Below are 11207 nucleotides of genomic sequence, written 5' to 3' on the forward strand. Positions count from 1 at the left end.
AAGCGTGGCTCCATGGGGCACCGCAGGGACTCCCTAAGGGCCTGCACTCCCTATTCCACCCGGACCAACAAAGCTTTCATCCATTTCTGTATTAGGCTTCTATATGTAAGAATTCATGAAGAAAGGCTTCCTTTATTTAAATTGAAAACAAAAGCTTGGAAGTCACTGTTCTAAGTAACCACTCAATTCTTTCCAGCAAAATTCTACAAAGCCATGCTCCCTGCCTGCCTCAGTTTCTCTAGCAGAAACGGCAACAGAATTTCTTCATGTGGGACTTTAACTGAAATAAAATCCATGTGTGAACAAGGAGATGGGCATCTAATCTGAAGCTATTCGCGAGGAGCTGCCTGGTTCAAAAGAAGCCTCCGTTGGGCTCCATCATAGCCCCTAAGTAACCTAGGAAAGCACACGGGACGCCTGCACCTGTGTCCATCCACAGCATCCCAGGGATGCAGCTCACCTCGGGGTGGCAGACAGGCAGCCACTCCTGCAGTTGCAATCAGTCCCCCATTTGCAGGTAAAGAGGAACAGAACATTGGGTAATCAAAAATTATCCATTCCGAGGTCATCTCAGGGAATCCACAGTGTTTTCTTGAGCACTTATAATGGAATGTTACTTCACAACAACCCAGAGAACTAGGTACCCCCACTATGGCCATGTTAACCAGTGAAGAGAGTGAAGGTTGAAAAGGCACGGTAACTTTCCCAAGGTAAGTGACAGAACCAGAATTTTGTTGTTGTATTCTTAGATTGTGAAATATAACCTCCTGGAAGAAAACATAAATGTAGACTAGAATGTGTAATTATAAACAGAACATAGCCAGCACCCCAGAAACCACCCTCCCACCCCCACCTCGGGTCCCTTCTCCATCCCGCTTCACTCCCTCCCCTCCAAGCTAAATGCTGTCCTGACTTTTAAAAGCACTTCCTTGTTTGTCTTTATAGTTTTATCACCTATAGATGTGCAAAGCCAGGATCTCTACTCAGGTCTGTGAAACTCCAGTCTATGCTCTTAACCTCAAGATAACTCTTCCTCTTGTTCTATCAGTTGCTGAAAGATGAATTTAAATCTTCCATCAATTATGGATTTGTTTCTCCTTTCAGCTCTGTCAATGTCTGCCTTATGTTTGAGGCTGTTAATAGATACATACAAACTTAGAACTATTTTATCTTCCTTTTATTATCACTTGTCTCTCTTGATCTCTAATAATGATTCTCATTTGTCTCATATTAATAATGCCACCAGTTTTCTTTGGGTCAGTCTTGCCTGGTATCTTTTTCTGCCTCAGTAAGAGACTTGGAACACCTTTCTACTATATATTTTTGTGGTTTCTTGACCTTTTTACAGTCATCGATACCTTTTAATTCTAAAACACAAGACAAGGTAAAGAAATAAGGAAAGAAAGAAAAGAAAACAAGGGCAGTCTAGGCCCTCAACTGAGCCTCCGGCCTTGCAGAAAGACTGCTGCTGCGTTTAGATAAATCAGCACGTTTCATCAACACAGCACTCTCGTGTGGGGGATACCTAACAGGAAATGAATTAGAAAGCTGTTTATTCATAAAGATACTTACTGCATTAGCACACTGGAATATACTGTATAAATCTGTCATTCGTCATATGAATATACAGAGTACCACAATCATTTCAAGCCGAACTATTTTATTGTCCAAAAGGGTCTGTGGTCACAGGAGGCCCACCGCCACTGGCAGGAAGACCAGGGAGGACCAGGGAGGCCCGAGCCCTCACTCCTCCGCACTCTGCGTGCTGATGAAGTCCTGGAGAAGCGCCTGCACCTCTGCCCGCCGGCTCATGTTGGTGGCCTTGCCCTGAAAGCGGCCTTTCTTCCCTGCTCCTTTGCCTTCCAGCACCTCAGCCACCCTGGGGAGCAGAGAGACCATCAGGGAAGAGACTTTCAAGGGAAAACCAAGGGCATCCCTGAAGTTTTCCCCATGGGCTGGGGGAAGGGAAAGGAAGAGCAGATGGCTTCCAGAAATACTCGAACCCATGCACAAAAATACACATACCATGTTGATCAGAAGAGTGAGTAACGGGAAACAACAGAAGTGTCTAGAACTGGGCTAAATTATGGTAACTTCCAGGAAGCAGGACGAGTGTAATTAGGGGTACACAGAAAGGCCTGTGGGAACAGCAGCAAAGCAAGCTGGGGCTGAGTGAGAAAGGTGGGCCTGTGGCCCCTGGACAAGCCTGTCCTGTCTGAAGGGGGAGGCCACTGCTCACTTCCTTGCAGCCACTACCCCGCGGGAATGTGGGCCCAGCTCTGCCAGAGTGTGCCCTTTTTTCCCCTTTTTTGAGAAAAGCTAAAACTCTGTATTTTTAAGTAAAAATCTCCTAGTTTCAGAATGTAGCAACTAATTTTGGAAATTTAAAATAACACACAGGCCAAATCAGTCTATAGGCCACATCTGGCCTCCTGTCAGGAACCATTGCTCTCAATACTTGGGTTTTCTTTCAGTGTTTTACAGGGAACACGTATTCATCAGAGCCAGTCAGGGCTTCAGAAACCCTAAATGCCGGAAAGAATATGGGGCACTCTACCTCCGTATCTAATTTAAAATTTAATTTTTAATTTAAAATGAAAAATTTAAACAATAATATAAGGGTAAAGACGTCCAACAAAGTTCGAATTTTTTTATAACAACTACATCAATGCCTTTTCTGATTTAGTCTCAAAATCTTAAAATATTTTTCCCCCAAATCTGTGCTTCTGCTTTGCTGGGGCCTTAACCACCTGCTTCACCTGCCTGGTGAGAATCCAGCATCTGTATCTATGTATCACTTAATGAGTTTCAATTTCTAAAAGAAATAACACAAGGCACGTAAGATTTGGAGCCAAAAGACCTGGGCTGGAGTCTCAGTTCTGTCACTTGAACCGTGAGACCTCAGGCATGTGACATGCCGTCCCTCACCTGTGAAACTGGGAATGGTATTGGTGATCGTTATTTCTGCTTGACCAACCTCACACGGCTGTGATGTGAATCAAAATGAGATGCAGATGTGCAGCCCTTTTCATCAGTCAAGGGCTGCATGAGCAGGTTAGGGTTACAGGCTCTCCTACCCGTGGGGAGCAGTTCACGGAAGATTACCTGGGCCCCAGGGTCTCCACGGCCTCGGCCGGCCCTGCCAGTAAGAAGAGCCCAGCGCCTCTCTCATCACCTACAGTGAGGAACAGCAGGGTCTCCTAGAATCGAGGAAGGAAAGTTAAACAAAGATAAAACACCCGTTGCTTGCACTGTCACGCCGTTGGCTTCTGTAAAGATAAACACCCGTTGCTTGCACTTAGCTTTTGTAATCTTGCTTGCTATCAGCCAGGAACAGTCTTTGAGAAACTTACTGCACTTAGCCTGAAAGGTCCCTAATACCTGGAAGCTTAACATGTATAAAAGGCAATCAGACCGAGCCAGGTGCTCAGCCTTTGGAGGTGATTCTGCTGAGCCAGCACCAGTGCGGAATAAACCAGTTTTTTCTGATCCTCCGAGTGCGTGCCGTCTGCCTCTTCCTGCCGGCTGAATTCTTCCATTATAGGACAAAAGACAAGAAGATAAGACCTGATATTTAAAGATATGCAGTCAACACCCCCCAAACTATACCCTCTTCAATCTCAAGTACAAATTTCTATCATATTGCAAAATATAAATGTATCAAACCAACGCACTGCACACCTTCCACAACATTATATACTGTATCTCAATTAAAAGAACAGGTTTTCTCCTCCCCTAAACCACAAGTGATATTCCTGATGAATGATAACGCAGCCCATCCACACTGGCCCACTAGGGACAAGAAACTTTCTGAAAATGACTACAGGAACTTAGGTTGAACATTTAAGAAAGGGGCAAAAGGCTGCTGACCGCAACGCCTTTCATGATCTGACTCCTGCCAACCTTTGCAGCCTGGCCACCTCGCCGCCCCCATGCACCCTGTGCCTGCCATCACCCAAACCTCCATCTTTCTTCTCCCTCTGCCTGGCCGCCTTGGCTCCCTTGTCTGCCCATGACCGCTAAGCAGTCTTCCAGGCCCCCTCCCCTGAAGCCTCCCCAGCCTCTGCTTCTAGCGCTGACCATCCTAAATTATAAATGTCAAATACACGGCTGTCTCCCAGACTAAAGCGTGAGCTCCTTGAGAATCAATACTTCCTACACAGAATCATGAAGAGATATACAAACTGCTTGGCCCAGAGGAGATATTCCAAAAAGTGTTTCCAGAGTAAATGCAAAAGAGAGACCCAGAAACCACTAAGCTCTGGACTGTGAGGACGGGAGGGGTGGCTGAAGCCAGAGGCAAAGGAAAATAGAAAGGGCATGAAGGGCCTTGCCAACCCTTGAAGTCAGGCCCACAACTGTGGGTGGCCCATGGAGGAGTTCCAATTCTGATAAAAGGAGTTCTGAGCTGGTAAAATGTCACAGCCCCAGCAAGGTTACTACCACAGACCGAGCCTGGCACCTAAAACAGAGCCTGGCTCACAGTTAAGTGCTGAGATAACAGCACTGGATGAACTCCTCCTTGTTCTTCATGGGTTCATGTGACCATGTAACCTGACACCCCTCACTCTGGTCTCCACCTAGTGTGGACAGAGACCCTCACGCTCCTCTTACCTCTGACCCAATCTCATTGGCAATGATATTCATGAACTCAGAATCGCCCTCCTTCCTAAAACAAAGGACACAGACATGAGATCCCAGATGGAGGTGTGCTGGAAAACCGCAGGGAGCCCAGCTCCTCCTCTACCCTCCCTGGTGAGGCTGGCTTCACTGCTTCCTGCTGTGCAATGTCCCAGACCGCCCTAGCAGAGAAAGAGGGTGCTAGCTGAGGGCCAGCACAACAACCTTCTCGGCCTTAGCACTTTGTAACAAGCTGTGTATTTGTCTCCCTTAGACAGGATTCACCCGGGGAAATGGTGGAGATGATGGTTAGATGGTGGAGATAAGCGGAGGTATTAATGAAAGTTACAGCGTTACAGTGAAGATGTTTATGTCAAATCCAGGAAATCTGTAAGGTGACACATCTCTTAGGGTCTTCTCAGCCTTGAGAATACCAGAGAGCAAACCCACTATGCAGTGCGGATAAGGGAGAGGCCGAGCCCTACGCCCAGCACCCCTGGCCCGTCTCTCACCTGTGTAATGTGACTACACCTCCCCAGTCCGGGCTGTTCCTGAGGCTATATGCGATGTGCACAGCCAGGTCTCTGAGCAGATTCAGGTTGTTCTGAAATGGATGCCATAACTCAGCTGACAGCGGGACAAAGGTAACCAGAGAGAGAACCGTCTCCTTCTCCACTCCTCGCTCCCTGCCTACACGGACCCACTACCCATCTGGTTAGGCGGAGGGGCTGAGCCTGGGGAGCCTACTCTAGGCCAAGCCACGTCTTCTTCCCCCTCCCTGGTAAGCCACCTTCTGCAGGAGCTTGGTGGAGTTCTGTAGCTTCTTCACTGCTTCCACGTGATCCTCTGCTCCACATCTGCAAGAGGAAAACTGTTTTTGGTATCGGGCATAAATCTATGATGCCCTTCTTGATGGTGTGTCTCCCTCCAGATGGGGAACTGGGGACATTCCAAGGAGGCTCAGGCAGTTAGGGGAGAGGGTATAAAGGAAGAACTCAGGGGAGAGGGTAACAGCTCAGTGGGAGAGCACTGGCTTAACATGCACAAGGTCCAGGGTTCAATCCCCAGTACCTCCGTTTAAAAAAATAAAGAATGATTTAAAAAAGGAAGAAACCATTTTGTGTGCATCTGATTGACTAACCAAAGTGCTTCATCATTCATGATTGTATGTTACGGCCCCAGAGATAAGAGATTATTCTGTCTACCTTACAGGTGGGAATGCTAAGCTCTGGGCTGTCCGGGAGCTGAGAACAGGAGGCGGAGGGAGGGGGCGTACTTAAGCAGAGCCGTCAGTGCTTTCTCAGTGCCGTGACTCCTCTCCATCCACTTCAGCACCCGGTTCCCAGCCAGAAAGATCAGGTTGGTTTTGTTCTTCTTCCCCTTCTCAGTGCCCAGAATTTTAATGACCTATGTCAGACAAGGGGGTAATGCACATGCATACACCGTCGTGGCTGCTGTACCTAAGGGGAGGAGAGACTGAGACCACTCGACAAGCTTGGACACAACAAAGGCACGACTTCACTCTGGACCCCTCCAGTCATCTCCCTCCATCACTCCCAACCCTGATGTGACCCCCTACTCCCGACATCCACGCTCCCAACCACTCAAGGGTCCTTCCTCACCTACCTGAAGATCACTTAGATTGTTCACGTGGGTCCCACAGCACATGTTGGAATCAACGCCCTTAATGGTAACAACTCGAATAGGCCCAGCATGATCCTCTGGCAAACCCCGGCCCCTCACCTGGAACACAAGGGAGGGAGGAGAGCTGGCTGAATTTTGATGAGGAGCCTTGGGAGGGCCACTCTAGGGAAGCCACCCCCGGATCTCCCCTCACCTGCTCCACCTCGGGATCATCCAGGCTTAGTTCTCGCACATTCACCGGCAGCCGATCTCTGATTTTTTCATTGACGTCCTGCTCAATGGCAGCTACTTGCTCCGCAGTCACCAAGGGGCCATCCAGCTCAATCACACTCCGGAGCCGCCCTAACTCCCTGCCAGAGCAGCAGAGTGATTTGGATGAGCAGGTCACAGGATTTGGATGAGGACAATAATAATGATACCTAGAAGTTTATTGTTTACTAAGCATGGTCATGTAAATGCTGTCATTTAATCCTCACAAAAATGTTGCAAAGTAGGGAATGTCATTTCCATTTTACAGGTGAGGGGTTATTAAGGAACACGATCAAGGTCATGCAGCCGGGATTCACCCCCTAGGTCACTGGGCTCCAAGTTCCATGGTCTTTCCTAAGCAAAGGCAGATGTTTCTTCTTTTATCCAAACATGAGATACCTACCACCCCATCATCAAGGGGAAGAGAGCACACCAGATTCTGAACACCACCCTTTTATCCTCCTGCCCCCGGCTCACTGCTGGGAAAGGAGCTGGCAGTCAGGGACCCATGCCTGGCAATTAGTCTTTGCCTCCTGCTCACCATGATGTTGTCTTCAGACCATACAGATGATCAGCAACCGCAGTGATGAGATGCTGTCCTGAGCAGGAGACAGGAGAAAAGAGTGAGAAGCCCAGACAGCCACCCAATCCCAATGTCAATGTTATCACAGAAATTCTCCTGTTGCAGACCTGCCAGGTGCTGGGGAATACTCTTGAGAGATACTTTATTGAAAATCCTCAAGAGAATTCTGCAAGAGGCTTTATGATGCCACTTCACAAATGAGGAAACTGAGGCCTAGAAAGATCAAATAACATGCAAAGGCAACGTAGCTCAGCAATGGCAGAATTCTAATGTACTGCATTCATTCATTCAACAAACCAAGTGCCCACTACATGCAAGCTTGGTGCTAGAGATGCAGCGTTATCCCTGTTTGATGACAGGGAAAACGAAGAGGAGGAAGAAGAGAAGGAATTAACTGGGAAGGCAGACGGAATAAGACAACTGAAGGCCTTGAAGAAGGAGAGAAGCAGGAGGTGTTCAAGGAATCGAGAGAAGGCCAGCATGGCCAGAATGCAGAGAGGGAGGGAGGGGAACGGGATGAGGCTGGAGCAGTAGATAAGCACCAGACCAGGCAGGTCCTGCAGCCCATGACAAGATGTTTGGCTTCATCATGAGCTACAGGAAGCCTCTGAATAGCTTTAAAGGCAGGGGAGTGATCTGATTGGATTTTCATTTTTTAAATATTATTCTGGCTGCTTTGTGGAGAATGGGCTGCAAAGAAGCAAGACTGGATGTGGAGAGACTAGCTGGGAGGCTACTACAGAGGTCTGGGGAAAGTCAATGAGCATGAACGAGGGTGACTGTGTTGACAGTGGAAGCAGGTAGAGAAGTATTTAGAAAATAAACCGACAGGACTCAGATTAACTGGCTATCCCCAAAGAGGTGTCTGGATGGACTTCCAGGACTTGAGCAACTGGGTGGATGCTGATGCCGTGCCCTGAACATAAGAGAATGCAACAGAAGACCAGGTCTGGGGGAGAGGGTGGCTTCCTAATTCCATTTTGGACATTTGGAGTTTAAGAAGCCTATGAGACATCAAGATAAAGATATCAAGTGGGAAGTTAGTAATACCTCAAACCAGCAGCTATTCTAATATTTTTACCGTTCACATTGCTTTTTATAACATTTACCGCATTCTGCCTGAATCAGAGCTGATTCTGAATACGTCTGTCTCTTCCAAAAGGTTAATTCCTAAAGCACCCAAACCACATCTCAATCATCATGACATTCCTACACATGGCAACTGCCCCTGCAGTTGGTCCCCTATCCCGCCCCACCTACCTGAATGCTGCTGCATGTGGTCAAACCTCCGCTCCCAGTCCACACGGACCTGGACCTCAGTCCCAGGCGTCAGGGGTGTCTGGGTAAAATGATCAGCCTGTGCACCACGGCGGGTCACTCTCAGCACAGAGATGTCATTGATTGTACCATGGTCATCAGGCTGGAGAAAAGAAATAAAAGATAATCAGGGTGGGATGAAGGGCACACCCTAACTTCTGGATACAAAGACCCTCTAAGGAAAGTATGTGAGAAACACACCCAGAATTTGAGCTTCCCTAAGGGAAGAGGCAATGCCAAGTGAGGTGGTCCACTGTTCCATGAGGGAACTGTCTGTCCTCTTCACACTGAGCACCTATATATTTTGTTCTTCAGAACAGAATGACAGAATTAAAACAAAAATTGTAACTAAAGCAATGAAAATTTTAGTAAAACCCAAAGTTTAATCCTCATTCTCACTGCCTTGGTTTAGATTCTTGTCTTTCAGCAGTTTCTAAAATGATCTGAATTTTTCCCTCTCCTTCCACTTCATCTTCTGCACTGCTACCAGAATTAAATTCAAAAATATTCATTCATTTGAAAATATCAAACATTACAAAGTATCAACTGCTTACAAGACACAGTGTCTGCCCAAGGATACAATGTAAACAAGACATGGTCCCTCATGGAACTGAAGAGTCTGAAGAATACAGATATGCAAATGGACAATTGCATTATGATCTATGATGCACCGTAATACAAAAAAGCATGATGTTCTAGAGGAGCTCAAAGGAAAGGGGAATCAGGAGAGACTTCTTGAGAGAAGTATATAATAAAATGAGACCTGCTATGGATACCTGAGGTCACAGGTTTTCCTTCAGCAGATCAAAAAACCTCCATACTGGGAAAAATCACTGTAGCAGTGACAACACTGATAGGAAACTGGAGCTTTCTCACAGTCAAGTTTACTGAACATGTTTTCTCAAGTCACTTCTTTGCCTAAGTACCTCCATGGCTCACCACAGCTTCCTGAGTGAACTCCACATACCTTAACATATCCTTCTAGGCCCTCCCAACTGGCCCGCACTTACCTTTCCAAGGTCATCTCCAACCTGTCATCAACACACACCACAGGCTCCAACTACATGGGACTATTTGCAGTCAACTAGACTTGTCTGATTCTTTCAGGCTTCCCTGCCAGAAAAGCCTCTCCCAAGGGCCCAACTTTGGTGCTATTATCATTTCCCCTGTTCACATTGGACCTTGTCCTTTTTCTCATCACAGCACCTCTGTCCTCTGTTGTGCTCCTTCAGGGGAAAGTTTTTCAGCCCACGCCAAACATCCTAAGCAAATTCCTATCTCAGGGCCTTTGCACTTGCTATTCTCTATGCCTGGAATACTTCCCCTCCCCAACCAGCACCACTAGATAATCGCAATGGCTTATCCCTCACTTCACTTAAGTCTCGACTGAAATAACTTGCCCCTTACCTAGGAGGAGAACATCCCCATCACTCTTTCCATCAACCTTTAATTTTCTTTATAGCACTTATCATAGCTGGCATACTATTTATCTATTCACTATTTTGCCCGTTTTCTCCAATAAATATTCTATGCATGCAGAGACACTTTATTGTTCACCCTTTACCTTTAGAACCTGGAAATAGTACCCACCATGTGTTATGACTACCTGAGTATTTGTTGATAAATATCTATCGAATGAACAAATGAACTGAACTGAACCAATTTCCATCTGCAATCTTTACAGCTGGGACAGAGAGGGATGAGAGCCTTTTCCACCTGAGCAGAAAGGAATTAGGAGCTCCTTGGGAGAGGGTCACAGTGAGGGGCGGGCCTGGTACCTGACCCCCGCCCTCGGGGAAAAGCAGCGTGTCTTCCAGCACCACTTGGAAACCGCTCAGCACTTCCTTCTTGCCGTTGCTTCCTTCGGTCTGTAGCTCCGCGGGACGGCAAGAGACTACGGTGGTGGTGAACTGCAGAAAAAGGGATGAAAAAGTCAGTCCCGATTCCAGCCCGCAGCGCACCGAGACTGATTCCAGCTTGGCGCTCCCTCCCCGCGGCGCCCTCTTCCCAGCACCGCCCAGTCCGCTCGGAGCATCAGTCCCTCGCCCCGCCGGCCGTACCTCCCTGGCGTAGCTGTCCCGCTGACACCGGAACGCCATCGCCGCTATCTTCCAGGACGCCGGGATCCGCGCACGCCGAAACGCCTAGCGGCGGACGGAGAGCGAAGTGGGACAATCTTCATTCCGGGCGCGCCTCTACGCAGACGCAAGAGGACAAGAACGGGGTGTGGTTTGGACAAACTTATTGAAAACGCGATGTACAGGTGTTTGGCGTTGTTTAGCAACTGTTTTAAGAGTTTTTGGAAACAACCGGAAGATGAGACAAAACAAAACTGCGGCCTGAACTTGTCAAATCACTTAGTTTGACCTCACTGGGCTTCAGGGATATACGTAATTCGGCCCTGCGGAAGCCCACCTCGTCGAAATCGGAATGGTATCGACTTGGATGCACAGCAGCGCTGCCCAATGGACATGTAATGCAAGCTACATATATTAATACTTTTTATTTAAGTCAGCATATCCAGAATACTATTTTCATGTAATGGGTATTTTTAAATAAGTGATTCCCCCCCCCCCCCCCGCACACAATTTTCTAAACCCACTGTGTATTTTACACTTAAATCACGTCTCAGTTCAGACAAGCAACATTTCAAGTACTCAATAACCACATGTGACCGGTGCTACTGGATTGGACAGTGTAGATAAAGGGGTTAACAGAAGTTAAACTGCAGTCAGTACTTAAAACGTTAAACAGAGTAAAAGTTAAGATTAACTTTCTGCTGTTTTAAATCAAC

The 11207-nt window shown here is 47.3% G+C and overlaps 1 protein-coding gene across 2 annotated transcripts; it reads right to left on the reverse strand.

Annotated features, from left to right (window-relative positions):
• Window positions 1–1643: 1643 nt before the first annotated feature.
• On the reverse strand, window positions 1644–10626 carry AARSD1 (alanyl-tRNA synthetase domain containing 1). 2 transcript variants are annotated; one of them, XM_010981824.3, is made up of 12 exons: window positions 10474–10626; window positions 10192–10323; window positions 8357–8516; window positions 7055–7112; window positions 6458–6614; window positions 6247–6363; window positions 5897–6027; window positions 5411–5477; window positions 5133–5224; window positions 4615–4669; window positions 3106–3200; window positions 1644–1879 (listed from the first exon to the last, which is right to left on the reverse strand). In XM_010981824.3, the coding sequence occupies exons 1-12, from the start codon at window positions 10510–10512 to the stop codon at window positions 1744–1746; spliced, it is 1239 nt and encodes a 412-aa protein (XP_010980126.1). In that variant the 5' UTR covers window positions 10513–10626; the 3' UTR covers window positions 1644–1743. The 2 variants fall into 2 exon arrangements, with proteins under 2 accessions (XP_010980126.1, XP_064351817.1); XM_064495747.1 differs by lacking the exons at window positions 1644–1879; window positions 3106–3200 and adding an exon at window positions 3207–3532.
• Window positions 10627–11207: the final 581 nt, after the last annotated feature.

The sequence above is a fragment of the Camelus dromedarius genome, chromosome 16, assembly GCF_036321535.1.
Source record: "Camelus dromedarius isolate mCamDro1 chromosome 16, mCamDro1.pat, whole genome shotgun sequence".
Lineage (NCBI taxonomy): Eukaryota > Metazoa > Chordata > Mammalia > Artiodactyla > Camelidae > Camelus > Camelus dromedarius.

Bases quoted from the DNA above. Each gene is read 5' to 3' on its own strand.
- AARSD1 (XM_010981824.3), bottom strand. From the start codon at position 10,512: ATGGCGTTCCGGTGTCAGCGGGACAGCTACGCCAGGGAG. The intron at 7,113-8,356 runs GTAGGTGGGGCG...TCTCCTGCTCAG, and splicing joins CCACATGCAGCAGCATTCAG to GACAGCATCTCATCACTGCG. The intron at 4,670-5,132 runs GTGAGAGACGGG...CCTTTGTTTTAG, and splicing joins GGTGTAGTCACATTACACAG to GAAGGAGGGCGATTCTGAGT.